Source organism: Halichoerus grypus, chromosome 1 (assembly GCF_964656455.1).
Source record: "Halichoerus grypus chromosome 1, mHalGry1.hap1.1, whole genome shotgun sequence".
Lineage (NCBI taxonomy): Eukaryota > Metazoa > Chordata > Mammalia > Carnivora > Phocidae > Halichoerus > Halichoerus grypus.
Genome location: NC_135712.1, coordinates 1232284 through 1254166, shown reverse-complemented (window position 1 = coordinate 1254166; position 21883 = coordinate 1232284). Strand labels below are relative to the sequence as shown.

The 21883-nt window shown below is 62.7% G+C and overlaps 1 protein-coding gene across 5 annotated transcripts in view; it reads left to right on the top strand.

Moving 5' to 3' along the window:
* COL18A1 (collagen type XVIII alpha 1 chain) overlaps positions 1 to 21883 on the top strand; it is a 93636-nt gene that overhangs the window by 20018 nt on the left and 51735 nt on the right. Inside the window, exon 1 of one of the 5 annotated variants that reach the window (XM_036066757.2) lies at positions 20108 to 21512. The exons of 1 other annotated variant lie outside the window; for it this stretch is intronic. In XM_036066757.2, coding sequence (XP_035922650.2) covers positions 20135 to 21512 — 1378 coding nt within the window. In that variant the 5' untranslated portion in view covers positions 20108 to 20134. Of the gene's footprint in view, positions 1 to 20107; positions 21513 to 21883 lie in introns of those variants that run through there. 3 more of the 5 variants (XM_036066758.2, XM_036066760.2, XM_036066763.2) reach the window with 3 other exon arrangements.

The following is a 21883-nucleotide window of genomic DNA, read 5'->3' as shown; positions in this document are numbered from 1 at the left end:
CAGGGAGAAGCACCAGGATGGGGGGAGGGACCCCCTGTGAGCTTGCTCAAGGACCGGGCTGTGTCAAGGGCTGAGCAGTGGGCTCCCCAGGGTGGGCTCCCCGCGACAGCCCCCTGAGGCTCTGCCGTCCTGTACTCCATCCGCCACGCATGGTTTCTGGGATGAGCTCCCTGTCTCGGCGCCCGTGTGAAGACTTGGGACTTCTGAAGGGGCCCCCGGGAAGGGAGCCGTCTCGTCCCCTCTGCCCGGAGCCGGCCCACTCCTTCACCGACGGACACCCAGGACGAGCCCCGGCTGCCCACCTGACTTCCGAAGTTTTGCCGAATGTGCCATGGAGCCACCCTGGGACGTGCCCCCTGGAGGGCACCCGTCCCCTTCGCCGAGATGACCCTGTGGGAAAACACCAGGAAGCGTCTGGAGAAAACCAACAGCTTGCACAGATGTTAATCCCCTTTGAAACGTGACTTAAAAGTTTAACCAAAGAAAACAACAACAATGGTTTCGTTTTGAAGGGGTCAGATTCTCCGGAATGTGCGTTTCTGTTGACCCTCGAGGGTCCTGGAAGAACAAGGAGAGAGAAGCACGTCCAGTGTGTTCAGATGTCCGTAGGAAGTTTGGACGGTGGAGCATTTCATTCAGTTTCTTAAAAAAAAAAGCAATCCTTTACTTTTGTAAGTATTTTCTTAGCAGACTTAGAACCACCAGGTCGGGGCTGCCTGCCGAGTGTGTCTGCACCGTCCTGGTTCCCGCGAGTGGGAGCCGCAGCGGCCGAGGCCCCTCCTGGGAGACGGGAGGGCCGGGAAGCCCTGGGGCCTTTGCGGGCTCATCAGACCGACCCTGTCCCGTCCAGGCCCGCAAGGACACCCATTCACCGAGACCTTCGTGACCTCCCATCCGTTTGTCTTCACGAGAGGCGTCCGTCTGCAAGAGGACTTAGGGTGGCCGTCTGAGGGCTGAGGCAGCGGGCAGCGTCTGGGGGCACCTCAGCCCTTGTGTTCTCTGCTCCGCGCAGCGATGGCCCCGTCTCTGGAGTGTGACTCAGGGACTCGGGCATCTCCTCCGTGCCGCCGTTTCCCCCTGGGGACGGGCTCGCTGAGGCGCTGGCCGTAGGATGGCCGTGCGGGGGTCTGGATGGTGCGGAGAAGCATTTAGCTGGGGGCGGGCATCCCTCCAGAGCCCCCCAGTGCCACGGGCGAGCATCGCGGAAACTCGGAGTGGCTTCTGCCCTTTGACGCCAGGCGTCGGAGGGCGGGACGGCAGCCTGTCCCCATGCGGCGATGGGGCTGCCGGCTCCTGACCCCTCTGCCCTCAACCCGAAGGCAGGGCTGCTCCCTTCGACTCCAAGCCACGGTTCACGCGTCCATGCAGGGTCCCCTCACGCTCTCCCGGGGCGACGGCGGCAGTTCTGGCCTCCATGCCTCACAGTCGAGGAGGACTGCCCGTGTGTGGCGTTGACGGAAGGGCTGCCAGGACAACATTTAAAGTCGAAGAGGAGAAGAAACCCAGAGGGAGCGAGAGACAGAACTTCAGCTCATTCTTACCAACTGTTTGTTTCATGCAGGTGGTTTGGGGTGTGTCCCAGGGACAGGCTGGCCGCTGGGGAAGAGATGGGGGCTGCGCCACACCCTGGCCGGGGGCCTGGGGGGTCAGCGCCTGGAGGTGGAGGTGTCTCCTGCACACGCTCAGATCATCTCCAGGCATCTCCATCAGGTCGTGCTGGAGCTGCTCTGGACTGGATCGACCCCAGGGCCTTTGAACAGCCCATTCTGGAGTCTGAAGCTTTGCTGTTGCCATTGTTCATGTTACACAGACAGGCTGCAGTTTGAGAAGAGCTCAGGGTGTGAAAACCCTCGTCAGGGGAGGGGAGTTCATCGAGGAGGGGGTGTCCCGCCCATGTGGTGTTCCAGAGGGAGGTGGGCAGTGGGGTGCGTCCTGGGAGCACAAGGCGGGAGAGGAGCTGGCGCACACCCGGGGTGGAGGGCCACGAGCAGGCGGATTAGCAGGTATGGGTCTCAGGACGTGGGGTGGAGCAGCAAGAGGGTGGGAGGGGGAGGAAAGGGGTGGACGCGTCTCCTCAGTGGCCCTGTGTCCAGGGGTTGGGGGCCGCTTCCAGCCAGGGAACCTAGCCCCTCCCCAGCATCCCCAGACTGGGCAGTTTGGTCCGAGGCTGGGTCCGTGGCCGGGTGGTCGGGCTGGGTGCAGAGGCTCACTGTTGGACCCGCATCCAGAGTTCAGCTGTGGCCACAGGGCCATGTGGGAAGGCCGGCCCCATCCTTGGTGAGTGTGGGGGACTGTGGTGCTCCCCATCCTGGCAGAGGGAGCATCAGCATGGACCCGAGCACCAGGCGGGGTGCAGGGGTGAGGCCCACAGCCCTGCCCCTGACCGCACCACATCATAGGTGGGGGCTGCAGGCAGGAACGGATGGCTAGGTTTGGGAGGGACATCTGGTCGGTTTTGGGGGGTGTAGGTGAGCCCGGTGGGGTGGGCAGGGTCTGGAGGTGGGGAACAGGGAGCGGGAAGTGTGAGCTTGAGTGTGGGGACAGATGGGGAGGCTCCCACCAGGGAAGCAGTCGGTTCTGGCCCGGGGCTGAGGCACTGTGGGGACCTAGTGGGTCTCCTTGGTGTCCCCCCCCGATGTCCTCCGGGGCCCCCTGGATGGGTGTGCGATTGTTAATCGGGAAGTGAATCCACGTCCCTTCTGTAACCCGGGGACCCCTCCTGACATCCAGGCCTTGAGAGGCGCCTCAGGGGGCCAGACCTGCCTCACGTGGAGCCGCAGGGCGGGGGGCCCAGTGAGAGGTACCCTGGGCCCCGCTCTTCTCCAAGGGGACACTCTCTAACTCCAGGACAATTGGGGCCCTTGCTGAGAAAGAATGTTTTCAAAGGGAATTCAGCTAAAATCCTGCTCGGTGAAGGACCAGCTTGAGTGCTAACTGCTTCTGGCCGTGGGCTTCCCTGTGCGGTGTGTGGGGTCGCGTCCGGGAGCTGCGCGGTCGGGAAGACCCCAGGGGAGATGCGGCAGGGGTGCGCAGCACCCGTGGGAGCCGGGGCTGGGGTGGGGAGGGGGTGTGTGCCCAGCACTCCATCTTCAGATGAATCTGTGCTCCATTTTATAATGTCCTGTGGACCACATTTCTTGTGCCTTTAAGTTTAATGGAATATCCATTTCCAGCTTCATCCTGAAGGAGAAGGGCTTTCACCAGCCAACACGGTGGCCGTGGTTGGACGCTGGCTGGGCTGAAGCCATGGACCGAGGCCGCTCTCCAGGCTGCAGACAGGAAGGGGTGGTTGGAACTGAAGGTGTCCGCCCCGGTGCCTCTGGTCAGCGGGGGTTTGGGCTTGTTCCAATGCCGAGTTCCGGAGGTGGGGAGCCTGTCACCCACGCCCCACCCGCTCCCTCTCAGCTGGGCCTTCCACTGGCCCGACGCCCGCGGTGTTCACTGCCCACGCAGGACAGCGGGGCACCCGGCCCAGCCTCGCTTCGCGGTGACGTGGTGTGAAGTGGGGGAAGTGGCGTTGTTATTCTCGTGGAAAGACTGGTTTGCTTCTTGATGGCACCAGCAGGTGTCCACACAGCGGCAGACAACAGACGCCCCCACGTGTGACCAGACATAAAATAAATTCCAGACGGCTGACCCAGCGCTCCTGAGAGCCGCCCGGCCTCCGTGTCAGCGTGTGCAGAGCTGGGTCCACAAACCCACAGTGCAGGGCGCTGAGATGCATGCTCAGTGTCTGTCCGTCCGTGTGTCCTGCCGTTGCCCACGTAGCTCGCAGTCCTGGCCTCGTGCACCCGCACATCGGGAAGCCCGCCGTGAATGGCCGGCCACCGCCGTGTATCAGATCTGTGGGGGGAGGCCCCGGTGCAGGCGGGTCTGGGGATGCAGGGAGCACCGTCTGAGCCCCTCCCCCATCACGCACATACATCAGCTCTGCAGGGGAGCCCCCAGTGCAGGCGGGTCCAGGGATGCAGGGAGCACCGTCTGAGCCCCTCCCCCATCACGCACATGCATCAGCTCTGCAGGGGAGCCCCCAGTGCAGGCGGGTCCAGGGATGCAGGGAGCACCGTCTGAGCCCCTCCCCCATCACTCACACGCATCAGCTCTGTGGGGGGAGCCCCCAGTGCAGGCGGGTCCAGGGATGCAGGGAGCACCGTCTGAGCCCCTCCCCCATCACGCACACGCACCAGCTCTGCAGGGGGAGCCCCCAGTGCAGGCGGATCTGGGGATGCAGGGAGCACTGTCTGAGCCCCTCCCCCATCACGCACACGCATCAGCTCTGCGGGGGGAGCCCCCAGTGCAGGCGGATCTGGGGATGCAGGGAGCACTGTCTGAGCCCCTCCCCCATCACGCACACGCATCAGCTCTGCGGGGGCATCCCCCAGTGCAGGCGGATCTGGGGATGCAGGGAGCACCGTCTGAGCCCCTCCCCCATCACGCACACGCATCAGCTCTGCAGGGGGAGCCCCCAGTGCAGGCGGATCTGGGGATGCAGAGAGCACCGTCTGAGCCCCTCCCCCATCGCGCACACGCATCAGCTCTGCGGGGGGAGCCCCCAGTGCAGGCGGGTCCCGGGCGGCAGGGAACACCATTGGATTTCTGTGTAAGGGCAGCTCTGGTGTACATGTGGGTGGATGAGAGCCAAGTGTGAGGAGGGGTTAACTTTTACTTCCCAGGCCTTCATCTCTTGCAATATGTGCATTACTTCTACAATTTAAGAAAATCTGTCGCCCTAAAAAGGGAAGTTTCTTGCTGACTGCAGGCCCCCCTGGGCTGGAGGAGCCAGAGGTCTGCGTGGTCTGTGGCTCCCCCTGCTGGCCGGTGGGGTTTGACAGCGTGCCGTGGGCGGGGCCCGGGGTCCTCAGGCACAGGGCGGATCCCAGTGTCCACGGCTGGGGGTTTCCAGCTGGTCCAGGAACAGGGCATGATTTCTTCCCGCTGTGGCCACTTTGGACGGTTTGGGGCGTTTGAAGCATGTGGGGCTCGGGATGTGGAGGGGCAGCATTACCTGAGGGTGACCGCTCGAAGGAGGCCCCGTAGGCGGTACACTCAACACCCCGGCTCTGGGTACAGGCCTGTGGAGGGGATTGCAGCCCCCGCCGCGTTCAGCCAGAGTGAAAATCCGAGCAGGGTAGACAAGGGTGTCTGGGCCGCTTTCCTGTGCAAACGCAGACTCGCGGGCTAGCTGGTGGCCCTCTGGCCCTGCCCCTTCCACGTGGCACTCCCTCCACGGGGCACCCTGTGTAGCCGCGGGCGGGGGCGAGCAGGCAGGAGGCAGCCCCGTGGGGGTGGTGCTGGAGGACGGCCGCCGCCCGTTTCCCCGACCTCCCGCAGGTGGACACAGACGCGGAGCTCCGAGCACAGCGGTCCGTTCTGTGACCGTGATGGCCCCAGCTTCTGTCCCAGTTATGTTCCCTGCGTTCTGGGTGCGATTGATCACGTGGTCCCAGCTGTGCTGTTCCATGGGGGCTTAGCGAGGCCGCCAGAAGCAAGCCACGGGGGTCGTGTCGGGTGATGGTGCCCCGTGGTTCCCTGGCCTGTGGAGCAGGCCTGCGTGGTGGCCCCGGGCAGGCCCCCTGCTCTCTGTGCAAGGGGCCGGTAGGCTGCCCAGGCTGGGGACCACGGCCAGCCTCCGCCTACCCCCCCACCCCATGCCATCGAATGCCCCTCCCCCCCATGTCCTTGGATGCGTTTCCCTTCCTGTCACCCCACCTGGTTTATCATGCAGGACAAAAACGGCTTTCTTTTTCTCGGGTGGGAGGTGCCCACAGGAGGTGGCCTGGCCTCCCCTGCAGGTCCTGGGTGGGGCTCGGTGTGTTGAGTGCGTGTGGCGTGAGTGGGAGGGCAGAGCCCCCTCTGTGTGCCCCACTCGGGGGCTGGTGTGGGAAGCACACAAGTCCTCTTCCTGGGGGTGGGATGCGGGGGACCAGGCTTCGTTCATGTAGAGAGCCACGTTTCCTGCAGTTCATTCCACCTTCTTGTGCAACAGTGCTCCGGGGGCGGGTGTCAGAGGGACAGGGGGAGAGCACTGGACACCCGCTGGGAGCCAGGCTGCACGCCTCGGGCGGGGATGAAGAGCAGGGGGCTAGAATCCGGGGACACAGTCCCATTTCAGCACCATGCCAGTGGCAGACAGGGCTCTTCCACGTGACCCACGGGGGATTCTGTTTCTCTTGCCTTCCCAAGTCAGAAAACACCAGCTTATTTGAGTAAAGATGGGAAATAAATACACACAAGAGACATAAACAGCCCCAGAGCCGGGAGGTAAACTCAGCGCAGGTGTGTGAGGAGGGCAGACGCCAGCCCGGGCCGGGACTGAGGCAGCTGGAAGGGCCGCTGCGGCGTTTTTATGGTTACGAGCCTGGGTGTCTGCACGTTCCCACATCCTCCTGGAGTGGTGGGCACGCCCGCCCTCTGCTTCCCTGTCCCTGCCTCCAGAATCAGAGCTGAGACAGGAGAGCCAGCGCTGGGGTCCCAGCCAGTTCTCGGGGCGTCTGTCACTCTCGTATCTCCCAGCATTCTCCGGGCAAAGTTTTCCGAAGGAGCACATGGGACTTGCTTCAGCCTGCGTCTGTGGGGCCCCGTGGCCTGCGTCTCCCCCACTTTCCCGACGTCCCAGAGCAGGGCCAGGACCCGGACCCGGGGGCCGAGGCCAGAGTGGGGCATAGGGCACATTGCGCTGACCCTAGTGGGCGGCCGCGGCCAGGCTGAGACCACAGGCCACTCACTCCTGGCCAAGGTCCGTGTAGGAGAGTCAGGGTCCTGTGGCAGTGGTGACAGGAGCTTCCTCCCCGCTTTGTCCAGGGACCTGGGCAGCCTGGACAAGGCGTCCGATTCTCTCCAATTCTCCTGCACAACATTGCCACGGAAGCCAGCCAGAGGCCAGCCGAGCACTGTGTGCTCCGTGGGCGTCCTCCATGGGGCTGGGGGGTGCTCAATGGGCGTCCTCCGTGGGGCTGGGGGGTGCTCCGTGGGTGTCCTCTGTGGGGCTGGGCGGGTGCTTCGTGGGCGTCCTCCGTGGGGCTCGGTGGGTGCTCCGTGGGCGTCCTCCGTGGGCGTCCTCCGTGGGGCTGGGGGGGTGCTCCGTGGGCGTCCTCCGTGGGCGTCCTCCGTGGGGCTGGGGGGGTGCTCTGTGGGCGTCCTCCGTGGGGCTTGGTGGGTGCTCCGTGGGCGTCCTCCGTGGGGCTGAGTGGGTGCTCCGTGGGCATCCTCCGTGGGGCTGGTGGGTGCTCCGTGGGCGTCCTCCGTGGGGCTGGGGGGTGCTCTGTGGGTGTCCTCTGTGGGGCTGGGCGGGTGCTTCGTGGGCGTCCTCCGTGGGGCTGGGGGGTGCTCCATGGGCATCCTCCGTGGGGCTGGGGGGGTGCTCCGTGGGCGTCCTCCGTGGGGCTGGGGGGGTGCTCTGTGGGCGTCCTCCATGGGGCTTGGTGGGTGCTCCGTGGGCGTCCTCCGTGGGGCTGGTGGGTGCTCCGTGGGCATCCTCCATGGGGCTGGGGGATGCTCCGTGGCCGTGCTCAGTGGGGCAGGGCGGGTGCTCCGTGGGCGTCCTCCGCGAGGCTGGGTGGGTGCTCCGTGGGCGTTCCCCATGGGGCTGGGTGGGTGCTCTGTGGGCGTCCCCCGTGGGGCTGGGTTGGTCCTCCGTGGGTGTCCTCCGTGGGGCTGGGGGGGTGGGTGGGTGCTCCGTGGGCGTGCTCAGTGGGGCTGGGCGGGTGCTCCGTGGGCGTGCTCAGTGGGGCTGGGCGGGTGCTCCGTGGGCGTGCTCAGTGGGGCTGGGCGGGTGCTCCGTGGGCGTGCTCAGTGGGGCTGGGTGGGTGCTCCGTGGGCGTTCCCTGTGGGGCTGGGTGGGTGCTCCGTGGGCGTCCCCCGTGGGGCTGGGTTGGTCCTCAGTGGGTGTCCTCCGTGGGGCTGGGGGGGTAGGTGGGTGCTCCATGGGCGTGCTCAGTGGGGCTGGGTGGGTGCTCCGTGGGCGTGCTCAGTGGGGCTGGGCAGGTGCTCCGTGGGCGTCCTCCGTGGGGCTGGGCGGGTGCTCCGTGGGCGTCCTCCGTGGGGCTGGGTGGGTGCTCCGTGGGCGTTCCCTGTGGGGCTGGGTGGGTGCTCCGTGGGCGTGCTCAGTGGGGCTGGGCGGGTGCTCCGTGGGCGCCCCCCGTGGGGCTGGGTTGGTCCTCCGTGGGTGTCCTCCGTGGGGCTGGGGGCGTGGGCGGGTGCTCCGTGGGCGTGCTCAGTGGGGCTGGGCGGGTGCTCGGTGGGCGTGCTCAGTGGGGCTGGGTGGGTGCTCCGTGGGCGTTCCCCTTGGGGCTGGGTTGGTCCTCTGTGGGCGTCCTCCACCAGTTTCTGCCGTGTCCCCCTCAGGCAGCACACCCACACCAGCCAAGAGCCGTTTCCACAGCAGACGAGGGCACCAGTCCCCCAACTGCTCAGGACAGCTCTGGGGTGGGTGTTGCTGCTCCCTGCCCCTCGGCCTGACCCCTGGCCCCTGTACTGCTCCCTGTGGATCCTTAGGTGTCGGGAGGAGTCCCGGGGTTGTCGTCACATACTACCACAGAGCAGAGCCCTACAACAACAGAAATCTGTCTTCTCTCAGTGCGGAGCCCAGAGGTCTGAGGTCAAGGTGTCCCAGGGTTACACTCCTTTCCAGGGGGCATCCTTCCTGCCTCGTCCAGATCCTAGGGCCCCAGGTTCCCTGGCTTGTGGCCACATCCCTCCCATCTCTGCCTCCATCTTCATGTGGCTTCCCCTCTGTCCTCCTCGGTCCCTCATAAGGACACCTGTCGTTGGGTTTAGCCCATCCTAGTGCAGGATGGGCTCCTCGAGGTCCCTGACTCATTGCGTCTGCAAGACCCTTTTCCCCAACTATGGCAGTCACAGGCTCCGTGAGGCTTTAGGCATATTTTTGAGGCCACCATCCCACCTGCTGCGGTATCTCTGACGCTTCATCTCTCCTACCACCCGTGGGCCCCCCGTGATGGTGGATGTCAGCCTGTGACCCAGCCGTGTAGGAAGGACACCCCGGCGCGTCCTCCTGGGAGAGCTTGGGAACCCCAGCGCCCCGGCCTGGCCACCACCCTCACCTGCCCGCCACCCTGCGGAGCCCTGTGGGGCCGTCACTCAACCCCAGCTGGAAGCGGCTCCCAAGGAGGACATGCAGGGTCCAGGTGGGGGGTGGCTGGGCCAGGGCTGACCTGGAGGACTGTCCAAGCCCAAGGAGGGCCCAGCCCAAGGCTAGTTCCGGCCGTGCCTGAACACCGGGCCATCCCAGAGAGATGCACACGCCCGTCCTCGAAATCCTGTGGTCTCAGGCACGCTCGCATGGGCCGGACCCTCCCTGGGCGCCACCAGGTCACCTTGGGGCTGCCACTGGACGCTGCCCACCCAGCATGGACACGCCTGAAGCAAAACCACTGGATTTCTCAGTTCCTGTACCTTGATCTTTTTCTCCTTTATTCTTATTTGTGAGTTTTGTCTTTATAACTACCCAAACTGCCCCCTCAAAACCCCAAACTAGAAAACCCTAGTATGACAAGAACAAGGACAAAACTCACATTCTGCTCTCAGTGAATGTGGTCACACACCCACGGGGACGCCCCTGCTCCCAGAGCACGTCCTCGCCCATGTCCTCCTGCCTGGCAGGCTCTCCCACCCGCACCCTCCGTGGCCTCCAGCCTGTCGTCATGCATCGGGCGGCACTGCTGTCCACCCTCCTGCCGACGAGCTTGCCCAAACTGGGAGGGTGGGAGGCAGACACAAGCTGGGCCACCGCCCTGCAGGTCCTTCGCTTCCTGAGGGCACGGCTCCGTGGACTGAGCGAGTCCCGCCATCGTGGGAGCATCCGGCCACTGGGGTGGACGTGGAATTGAGAAGCGGGAGCTGCGGCCGGTGGGCTTCCTGCCCAGCTGCCGTGGTACGAGCCCGGAGTATGGCGCCGGTCAGGTCTGCCGGGTCAGGAGCGCTGAGTCAGGTGCATGTTGGGGTTTGGGGGTAACCTGCCTACACAGGGTTGTGTACCCCGCCCCCGCTGCCCGCCCTCTGTGTCCATGGCAGAAACACCCATCATGTGCTGGGTGCACACCTCCACGCCCCGTGCGTTCTTCTCTGTGACGTGGCTATTTCTGGATCCTTGCTGTGCATCTGGAGATCAGGGCAGGGAGCAGCCCCGGGTATTGTCCTCATGGTGGCCTGTGGTCAGGAGTGGGTCTAGGGACCCCCATCAGCCACACTGCCCTGGCCAGGCACGGGGGCTGGGATCACGGTGTGGGACCTCGAGGGTATTGGCGGATTTGGGGTGTTGGCACATAGGAGGTGCTTGACCCATTGCCCCGATCAGACTGGAGCGTGGTCACCACGGATCGGGGGGACCGAACAGGTCAGCCACTTCCCCCTCCCCTCCCCATGGGAACCTGGCCTCGTGAGCCTGCCCTCCAGCCTTCCATTAAAAATCCAGTTAATGAGCAACCCGCCAAACCCTTAAAAACTAATCGGACTGTTCACGGCTTAAAAGGTTCTGTAGGTTCTCCACATCATCTCCCTTTTTGCCCCCCACAACCCCTGCCCTGAGGTGCCGAGACCCCTCCCCCTGCCGCCCCTGGTCCCCCCGCCGGGGCACCAGGTCCTCCCGAGGTGTCCCCTGGGGTCCTGGGAGGTCCAGGGCCAGGCGCCGTGCTGTGCCTGTATTTGGGGTTGTGGGGATGAATCACTGTCTCTCCATGCTGCTGAGGAACCGCACAGTGATGGACGCTCTGGATGCCAGGCCCCCAGGACGCTCCGGTGAAAACACTAGTCAAACATTAATTTCCTGGGTCAAGAGCCTTTGTGTGAAACACCGGCCGTGTGGCCCCATTCCCAGAAAAACACTTCAATGGCAGGCATGGGGGACTCTGCTCTGGGTAAATAGCCTGCGAAACAGGCCTCATGGTGGCCCTCAAGACTCCCAGAGTGGGGACTGTCCCTCCCGCAGGCTGGCGGAGGCTGCCCGTCCCCCTCGTGGGCGGCTGAGCTAGAATTCGGTGTCCTTCTGTGGGGGACATGCTTGCGTTGTCTTCCCTCTGTCCCACATCCTGCGGCGGTCACCTGTCTGCCCTCTGTGTCCACTTTGCCGCGGACCTTCCCGCACCGTAGCTGACGCCTCGTCAGTGCCCAGAGCAGGGCTGGACGCCCAGGGGGAGCTCAGTGTATATTTGTTGAATGAATGAAAAAAGAATACGTCCCTAGGAAGTGAAGGGTTAATGCACAGGCGATGGTGTGGGGCCCCTAGCCGCTGCCCGCTGCGGGTTTCCGACTGTCAAATGCACGTGGCCGTAGGAGGCTGGGAGTCTCAGCTTTGCTAGGACGTGGACTAGGACCCCAGAGCGCCCCATCAGAGTGAGCGGCCCTCGCGGGGCGGAGCAGACGGAGCGTGGCTCTGCGGAGGAGCGAGGCGCCAGGGCGCGCAGATGAGCCAGGCGCCAGGGCGCGCAGACGGAGTCGGCAGGAGGCTTGCTTTGCTGGAAGTAAAGTCCCCGTGCGTCTCGAAAGAGGCCAGCAGTGAACTTGGAAACCACCTAGCGGCAGAGGTGACCCCGGCTCCACATCCCTAATTTTAAAAAAAGTGGTAAATACTCCCTTAGAAAACCGAGTGAAGGTACGCAGGAATTTATGAAGGAAGGAATCACTGTCATCAAATGTGTGGGAAAAACCAATCCCACTAACAAATACATAGAGATCACACAGCGTCTGATTTAAGACCGTGTGGTTTCAAGACATGGCATCAACTCCGTTCTTTTTCAAAACGCCTTCATTTGGGTGTAATTGACACAGCGCACAGTTCAGTGATGAATATTGTGTAAGTCCCCACTGTCATCAGGGTGGCCTGGGAGCGACCCCGTCACCGTCACCCCAGCCCCGAACAACCACAAACTTGCGTTGGCGGGTTTCTGTGCTCTGGGTACATGGTGTAAATGGAACCTGCTGGTCCCGCTCAGCAGGACGTTCCCGAGGTTGGGCTGTGGTGGCGGGGTCACGGCTCTGCTCCTTCTTGGGGCTGGGCGATACTCATGGCGTGGACGGGGTTGTTTCCACCTTTTGACCATCATGAATACTGCTGGTGTAAACATTCGTGTGCCTGTCCTCGTGCGGGCATGTGCTTTCATTTCTCTTGGGTCTGTTTCCCGAGTGGGATTTTTGGACACAGGGTAGCTCTGTGTTTCATGATTTGAGGACCTGCCAGACCCTTTCCTTGGGGGCTGCACCAGTTTACCTTCCTGCCAACAGCGCACGAGGTCTGACTTCTCCGCTGCCCACCACCACTGCTTATGCTCTGCCCTTTGATTCTAGCCGTGCTGGTGGGTGTGAAGTGTATCCCACATGGTCTCACTCCGCATTTCCCTGATGACTGATGCTACCGAGCATCTCTTCGTGTGCCTGCCGGCTATGTGCATGTCTTCCTTGGAGAAATGTCTATTCAGATTCTTGGCCAACTTTTTAATTGGATGACGTGTCTTTTTATTGTTGGGTTGTAGCCAGTCTTGACATATTCTAGATACAGGTCCCTTATCAGATATATGATTTGCAAATATCTTCTTCCATTTTGTGGGTTGTCTTTTCAGTTTCTTGATGGTGTCCTTTGAAGCACGAAGGTTTTAAAGTTTGATTTAGTCCAATTTATTTTTGCCCCTTGTTGCTTAGGCTTTTGACATCATATCTAAGACTCTTTGGCTAAGTCCAAGGTCATGGAGATTTATTCCTGTGTTTTCTTCTAAGAGTTTTATGGTTGTAGCTCTTACATTCAGGTCTTTGATCCATTTGAAGCTACTTTTTGTATATGGTGTGAGGTAGGGGTCCACTTCATTCTCTCCCCTGTGAATGTCTAGTTGTTCCAGCTCTCTTTCTTGAAATACTATTCTTGGAATGCCTGGGTGGCTCAGTCACTAAGCATCTGCCTTCGGCTCAGGTCATGGTCCCAGGGTCCTGGGATCGAGCCCCGCATCTGGCTCCCTGCTTGGCGGGAAGCCTGCTTCTCCCTCTCCCACTCCCCCTGCTTGTGCTCTCTCTCTCACTGTCTCTCTGTCAAATAAATAAATAAAATCTTTAAAAAAATACCATTCCTTCCCTGGATGATCTTGGTCTTCTTGACCAGTGATGTATGCATTGTTCCACTGCCCCACATGTCCAGCCTCGGGCCAGCACTACACGGCCTCGCTTACCATAGCCTCATAGTAAGATTTGAAATTGAGAAGTGTGGGTCCTCCAGCTCTGTTTGCACCCTGTACCATGTTCTAACCTAATGACGAACAGTTATGTCAACAAATTGGATAACTTAGAGGGAATTGGCAAATTCCTAGAAAGACACAAGCTATTGAGACTTAAGAGAAAGAGACAATTTGAATAGATCTGTAACCGTTAAAGGAGATTGATTTGATAATCCAAAGTTACCCATGTAAAGAAAAGCCCGGCTTTGCTGCCGAATTCTACCAAACAGTTAAAGAATTAAAACCAGATATTCAGAAACTCTTAAAAAATAAAATGGGGAAACAGTTCCCGGCTGATTTTATGAGGCCAGTGCTACCTAGACTCCAAAGCCAGACCCAGATGTCCCAAGAAAGAAAACTATGGTCCAGTACCAGTTGTAAATGTGGACACACACATCCCTAAGGACTAGCAAACCAAAACCAGCAGCGAAGAAGAGCGACCGTACACCACAACCAGTGGGCTCCGTCCCAGACACGCAAGGCTGGTTTAGCATCTGTAATGCGCTATATCCGTGGAATAAAGAATAAAATGATGTGGTCATCTCAATGAAAAGGCATTTGATGAAATCCAACACCCTCTTGTGATAAAAACCCTCAAGAAACTAGGAACAGAGGGAGCTTCCTGAACCCTATAAAAGGCATCTACTGGTGGGAGGCCGGATGTGTCCCCCCAAGACCATGCACGAGACAAGGATGCCCCCACTCACCACTTCCATTGTACACCGTACTCTGTTCACAGACCACACGGTCATAGAGATGCGGAGTCCTAAGGAATCCACGCAAAAACGGTAACAGCTAATAAGTTCAGTAAGCTGCAAGATACACGATCAACGTGAAAAATCAATTGAATTTCTATATACTTGTAATGAATGATCCAAAAATGAAATTAAGTAAAAAATCCATCTACAAAAGCACAAAAAGAGTAAAATACTTAGGAATAAATTTAACAAAAAGGAGTGCAAAACTTACACTCTGGAAGTTGAAAACAGTGTCGAGAGAAGTGAAGGAAGATCTAATAAATGGAGAAACACTCGGTGTTTGTGAATCGGAAGACTTCCCACTGTTAAGATGGCATCACTCCGGAACGGTCTGCCGAGCCGACCCTGCCGGGGACCCCGCTGACTTCCCGTTGGAACCCGCAAGCTGATTCTGATACCCATATGGAACTTCAAGGCACCAGCAGGGCCAAAACAATCTCGGAAACGAACAAAGTGGGAGGCACCTTGGGTCTTGGAAGAGTTTTTAGAGTCTGTAAAAATATGCGCTCTGTGGCGCTGGTGCAAGTCCCGTGGAGTCTTGCGAGCAATTCAGCTGTTTTGCTCTGCGTAAGTGAACTTTAAGTTATAACGTTGGGTAAGAGAGGGGGTGTGATGGCTCAGGGGACAAACACCCACCGGGTCGCCTGATTTCCCGAGGTGAAGCCCACAGAGGGCACCCAAGACGAACGAAGGCAGAAAGAAATCTCTGTTTGCATTTCAAACGCACAGGAAGGAGGGGAGGTGAGTGCTGTGCTCACTCACGCACCCCTGCACCACGCTTTGCTGGCTGTTAACACTCGCCACGTTTCCAGCTCTCCCCAGTCCACGTCTGCGTGCACATGCAGGAGCATCCACGTACACGCACACACAGCACACATCCGTGTGTGTGCACGTGCATAGCACACACCCCACATGCATGCACACACTCACTTCTTGGTTAAAGTGAGTGGCAGCATCCTGACCGCTGCCCGGGCACTTCCATGTGCTTGTCCTAGAGCAGGGACGTGCCCAGTGACGTCGGTCCTCTCTCAGACGTGCTCCAGGGTCCCTGTGCTGTCCTTTACGGAGCCGGCGGCCCTGGAAGGTCGAGGCCTGCGCGCTGTCCCTGCTGGCCGTTTCCTCCGCCTCCTTGCTCTGGACCCCCTCCCTCCTCCTCTTTCCCGATGTGGACATCTGTGCGGAGTCCAGCCTGCTGTCCCGTGCAATGCCCCCCGGTCTGACTTGTCCAGCTGCTTCCCCATGTTTGGATTCAGGCTTCGGCAAGTGCCCTCCCGCGGGCCTTCCATCCGGAGGTGGGAAGCGGTGGACGGGGTGGCCGCTGCGGCCAGGCTGAGCTGACAGGGCGCGTTTTCCCCGTGACCCTTGATCCTGGTGAGTCTCTGCTCTCCGACCGCATCTCACGTCCGCTGACCGTCCTTCCCAACAGTTGCCCTGCACTGGCCAGGGTCGCTTCCAAGGGTGGGCTCTGGGGGGCTAGGCCGTACGGACCCCCCCCGGGAGGCCCAGGGTCTCCTGTATGTTTCTGTCACCCTCAGGCCAGCGTGGGGGTGATGGCCAGCCGCGTGCTGGGTAGGGCTAGGCACTCCCTAGGAGCCGACAGGGTTCTCTTGGGCTTCATGCCACCCGCAGAGGGATTTGGGTTTGCAGGCTGGGGATGGTTCTTCGCATCCCATGGGCTGTGGAAATGTTGGGCTGTGTCAGCCGTGTCACGGGGGGGCGTGAATATGGGGGTCTCTGCTCTCCGCACACGGGAGGGAGGGAGTTTGAACCACACTCCAAGGACTGATTGGAGAAGGTGGATCGCACATCCTGGTGGTTAGAAATCAGACGGGGTGTTGCAATGTTGCCGTCGTCTTCGGTTTGGGGGTTTGTGTGCTCCCACGGGGCAGTGGAACCAGGCGGGGTCCTCGGGTGACCGAGTGCCCACCAGGAAGGGCAGGTGCCTGTGGGCCTTGACCTGGCCCTGGCTGCCCGGCCACCTCATGCCCCTTCATCTGGACGGCAGCCCCGAGGCCGGGCTATGGCTGGGAGAGGCCAGTGCAGGGCCCAGCCGGGGGCCCGCGTGGAGCTGGCCGGTCAGCCCCTCCGCAGCAGCAGCGCCTTCAGTGGGCATCTCGGGAGCTGCTGCGTCTTTTATCATCGTGCTCGAAAAAGTCACCATGAGAAGTAGAGTTTAGGCAGAGCGTCTAGGTGTATTAGGCAATTATAAACCAGTTGCACCACAGAAAGATGAAAAGTCATGTTTTCATTTCGAAAGAGCCGGAAATGTGTCCACAGTGGAGGGACCTTCACTGGATGTGTGTGTGGCCACCTGGGAGCGGGTCCCTGGGCAGTGGGTGCGGGGAGCTTGGGCGCCCGGGTCTGCTCCTTGGAGGCTGGGGGACACGCGCCGGGGCTGGCCTTGGGCAGGGGCAGGAGAGAGAGCCCCAGGGCTCCCTGAGCCAGCAGGGTCTTGGGGAGACAGTCGTGGAGGAGGGGCCCCACTGTGGGCAGCTCCGGGAGGCCCGGCCGGAGGGGACTTGGGGCCTCAGCGTGAAGGTGGTGTCGGAGGTCATGGTGGGAGGGTTTCTGACAGGTGAGCGCCCCGAAAGCCATGCCCTGAAGTTCCGAGGCAGCATCATCCTCCCGTTCCTCGGAGAGCCAATTTTCTTGGTTCACGTGTGGGTGTTTGTGTTTTTTCAAAAATGAAAATAAAAGACCGCATTATTCAGGAATCCAAACCAGACAGGCCAACAAGACGGAACAAACCCCCGGTGGGAGGCAGGGCGGGAGGCAGGGGTGCGTCTCGCCACCGTGGGGATCCGGCGGGTCCACACGTGCTCTCCATCCGGAAGGGGTGTGAGGTGGCCCGTCCCACGCAGGGCCTCAATGGCAGCTCGGACGCCCCGAACCCGCCCCGGCTGCCCGCGGAGGGGAGGGCAGAGCGGGCACGGGGCTCTGGGCTTCTGGGGGCAGCCCCGGGAAACCTTCCTGCGTGTAGGAAATGCCTCTGTGATGGCCGTGTGAACATGCTGGGGTGGGAGCCAGGTCACCATGCCGCCTGAACCGTCTCCCCCAGCCTGTGCACCCTCACCTCCGGGTCTGTCCTGATTCCTCCCGTCAGCCTTCTGGACCTTTATCCGGGGGGCTGCTCTGCTGCCCTGGGGGGCTTCTTCCGGCCACATTGACCCGAGTGCTGAGCCATCCCTGGGGGGGTTCCTCTTCTTTGTCTCTTGGGGGGCACTGGGGTGCTCGGAGAGAGGGGCTGCTTTTCCCTGTAGACTTTCAGTTTTCAGTCCCAGGGAAACACAGGTTGGGACACTTTGTAGGGAGCGACTTGGGTCATGGCGCCAGCAGGAGACCCGCGTGTTGGCCGCCGGCCTCAGGGTCGGTGCCTCATTGGGAGCCGGTGCTGGGGGCTGGGGGCTGCAGAGGGGTGTTCTGGGGCTGCTGGGAGGGAGCCTCGGTGCTCATAGACGCCCAGAGTCCTGACTCAGCATCACCAAGTTGGGGGGCCAAACCCTGTTCCCCAAGGCTCGGGCTGGAGCTGCCCAAGTGGGCATTGGACCTCCTGGCCTGATGGGGCATTCGGGTGTGGGTCGTGGCGGCAGGGGCTGGATTCTGCGGCGAGGACCCAGCGTCCATCAGCTGGGGCGGTTTGCATGGACCATAAGGAGTGGCTTCTGGGCTTGGGGCCTCAGGGAACCAAGTGCTTTCAGAAATGTAGCACCTGACCTACTGATCTTTAAATGGGAGTCCCTTGCTTCTCTGTCCCCACAGGCGACGTGGGGTGATTATCGAACCTCAGCAACAAGCACCGGCCCCAGTGGTAGGAGCCAGACAAGAGCCTTTACACGGAGCTCCCATCGGAGCGGCAGGGTCCAGACCCGGCAGCGCGTGTCCCCCAGGAGCTGGGCTGGGGAAGGGGCCTGTTGTGGCCACAGCTGGAGGAGCAGACACCGCGGTGCTTTCTGGGAGCTGCTGTCTGCATACGAGCACGCGTGTGCGTGTGCGGGGTGTAGGTGCACGTGTGAGTTTGCATATGAACATGGCATGTGTGAGTGAGGGTGTAAAGTGTGTGAACACGTGTGAGTGCATGTGAGTGAGCGTGTGTGTGTGCTTGGGAACGTGCACGCATGTGCACGCATGAGTGTGAGTGCGTGTGGTGTGTGTGGAAGAGGCTCGCATGGCAGCACCATGGTGGCTTGCTCCCTGGGGGGAGCAGAGTCCTGGGGACGAGCCGCACTGGCGTGTTCCGAGCAGGTTGATGGAATGGTGCTCTAGCAGTGCTTTGAGGGGACGGTGGCCTCTGGAGGGCGGCAGGAAGGGCGAGGTCTGGAGTAGGAGGGTGTGGGTGGGGCGTGGAGGGTGGAGGGGCACCCTGCTGGGTTGCGGTGTGGGCACGAGCGTGGGGGCACTGCTGTCCCTCCTCGTGCGACCTCGGTCCCTGGTTCAGCCTGGGGGGCGAGCTGAGCCAGTGGGTGCGGGGCCAGCCCCACTGGCGAGTGGCTCCAGGGAGTAGCTGAGGGCCCAGGGCCACCTGGACAGACGAGGGAGCCACCCTCCGTCGGACGCGCCTGGGTGCGTGGGAGAAGGGACAGAGCCTTTGGAATTTCTGTCCTGAGATTTTCCGGAGACACTTTTAGGCATAAGATCACATTAGAGACACTTTTAGGCATAAAATCACGTTAGTGATTTCTAAGAATTCTGAGCATGGTGGGGATTAACACTGGGAACGAGGCCTAGCACAGATGTTTGCATATGGAATGCCCCCCTTTGCAGAGGGGACACAGTGTTCCGAGTTCTGACCCCAGCAGCCGGGCCCTGCCCTTTGGACGGTAGCTGACTGATTGCATCCTCGGTGCTCTGGGCTGGGGACAGTTGGGGACACGTCACAGCGGCCACGCTGCTGAACCCAGCCCCGGGGAGGGTGGGCTGAGACCCTGCCAGAGCCTGGGGAAGACGGGGTGTTGGGGGGACGTGGGAGCTGGGCTGGAATGTGGTGGTGAGGCCGTGTGCGTGACGGTGTGAGCAGGTGTGAGTGTGCATGGGCGAGCCGGGCAGTCCGTGTGAGTGCCGGCTGCCTCCTGGCTCTGCCGTCTCTGGGCTCCGCCGGGAGTCGGGTCTCTGGGCTCCGTTGTTCATGCGCAAGCGAGCTGGCGGCCGTGTCCCGCGAGCTTCGGGGGATAAAGGCAGAGCGCTGGCCCCGTGCTTGGCGTGCTGTGCTTGCTGTGCTTCACCCGTGGGGGTGTTGGGATGGGAGGGAGGCCGTCCCCGGCGGTCCTCGTGTGGATGGGGACCCCTCTCCTGCGGCCCGGGGACCGTCCCTGGAAGAGCCCCCCGCCCCGTGCTCCCAGAAGCGGCAGAGCTCCTGCTCTACATGCGGCCCGGGCTGGGGGGTGGGGTGGCCGGGAGACCACGTCTGTCTGGAGCCTGCTGCGGCCGGCGCCTCCGGCATTGACTGGCCCCGTAATCCTGCTCTGCCCTCACGACACCGGCCGCTGTGGCCTTCGGTCCCTTGAGCAGCTCTGGGGTTAAGTTGGATCCCCTCAGGACAGTGCAGAGCGTCCACTCGCGCCCGGCACGCGGGCTCTGGCCAGATGGAGAGAGGGGCGTCCCGAGGGCGCCGGGCCCCGGGGGTGCGCGGACCACCCGCCCTCAGGGTCTTCGGCTGGCAGATGTCTCAGAGGCTAACTTCCTCCACAAGAACGGGAACAAGTTCCGGGGTTGCCACAGATTGGTGGCCCCGGGCCAGGCTCTTCGGGGCTGTTGTAGGGTGTCCGAGAGCAAGTGGGCCAGGGCGGCCCTCGGTGGCCTGTGGTTCCCGGCCCTGCCCCGAGCAGACGCCCGCCCGAAGGCCGGGCCGGGGGCTCTCTTGCGGACCCAGCTCCCGGAGGAGCTCCGGGCAGGGTCAGCGGAGGGAGGGGTCAGCGTGGAGCGGGGACCTCGTCCCTCTTGCTGTCTGAGGTTGCTGCCAAGAGCCTGAGAAGCCCCCGGGTGCCTGTCACCTTGATCTAGAGGTTTGTGTCTTTTCCCTCCGGGAGAGGAGAAAGGTGGAGGAAAGAGCCTCCGGCAGAGGAGAGGGAGCTGGCCGCGGGCCCGTGGGCGGGGAGGGCGGAGCCAGGCTGGCCCGGCCCTGGGACGCAGACACGGCCGCCCAAGCCCTGCGAGGGCACAGCACTGATGGCTCGGCTCCCCGGCGGCCGCCTGGGCCCCCCGCTACTGCTTCTCCTGCTCGCATATTGCCTCGCGGCCGCCCATGCTGACCTGCTGAGCCTAAACTGGCTGTGGTCCACTAAGACCGACGGGCCCACAGCCGAACTGGTCTCTGAGCCCCCGGGGAGCCCACATGGGCAGCCCAGAGAGGACACCAGCACACGCGCGGCCCCCCAGCATGGCCCCACGGAGCAGGGGAGAGCCCCTGCCAGCTCAGAGCTCCCCGTGGAGAGGCCGGAGACTGGCCCGGGCGGTGCCTCCCCCGCGGGCCCGGACACGAAGGAGGAGAACATCGCCGGCGTGGGAGCCAAGATCCTGAATGTGGCTCAGGGCATCCGGAGCTTTGTCCAGCTGTGGGATGACGCCACTCCCACCACAAGCCCCCCCGGGGCAGAGGTGCCAGCCCCTGTGACCCCCACGGCCCCCCTCACCCGCCCCGGGCCCTCCAGCCCCCCCCAGGAGAACGGGACCGCTCTCTGGCTGGGCAGTGGGGCCCCGAGCTCTCCGGACACCCAGAGGACCGAGGCCGGCACCCCGCCAGTGCCCACCCAGCTGCCGCCCTTCCCGGGCGGGCCCTCGCCACCACCACCTGCTGCAGGTAGAGCTTCTCCGTCCTCTGCGCCAGGTGGGGACCCTCCCTGGGGGAGCCGGCAGTCCCCGGGGCGGCCCCAGGATCGGGACAGCGGAGGACTCCTGCGCGTGGCAGCCCGTGCCGGCCAGCAGCACCGACCCCCTGGCATCCGCAGACGCACGCCTCCTCAGCTCCCCCTGGTGACGGGCCCCCTGGGCGCTCTCGCCGGCCCCTCGGCTCGCTCCTCCGACCCCCCCACCCTGGTGTCTCAGATCCCGCTCTCAGCTGTCCCTGGGGACGGGGGCGCTCGGGCTCCTCACCTGGCTAACTCTGTGGGGCCTGGTCTTGCTAACCGCTCTGCACTGCTCGGGGCGGACCCGCTGACCCCCACCGGGCAGCCTGTCCCCGCCACCGCCGGCCGCTGCCTGCCCCTGCCTCCCTCCCTGCCCGTCTGCAGCCACCTGGGCATCGGGCGCGCCTGGCTGCCCAACCACCTGTGGCACGGGAGCAGCGAGGAGGTGGGGGCCGCCGCCCGGGCGTGGGGGCACCTCCTCCAGACGCACTGTCACCGCTTCCTCGCCTGGTTCTTCTGCCTGCTGCTGGCCCCGCCCTGTGGCGCTGGCCCTCCGCCCGCGCCTCCGCCCTGCCGCCAGTTCTGTGAGGCCCTGGAGGACGCGTGCTGGGGCCACCTGGACGGGGGCGGGCTGCCGGTCTCCTGCGCCTCGCTCCCGGCCCAGGAGGACGGCCTCTGCGTGTTCATTGGGCCGGGTGCAGGTAACTGGCTGGCCCTCCTCCCCGCCCTGTCCCTCTGTCCTGCCAGGTGAGCCGGCCAGTCAGCTGCCCCTGCGTCCCCGGGTGGGCCTCTGAGCGCTGGGCCTGCTCCCGTTCGCACTCGAGGCCTCGGCCCCATTCCGGTGGGTCTGTGTGTCCTGCCTCCCCTCCTCCCGAGAGCAGCCTTGACCTGTGTTGGTCCCTGGGGTCGTTGGGCTTTGGAGCTGGGCTGGTGGGGGTGGACCCCAAGACGGGGGTGTCACCCCGCGGGGCCCCTGGGGGATGTGTGTGGGTGAGTTCCTGGCCCCGGTGCCCAGCTCCACGGAGGGGGGAATGGGAGGGGTGGAGGGAAGGGGCTATGGCTGCCGCAGACG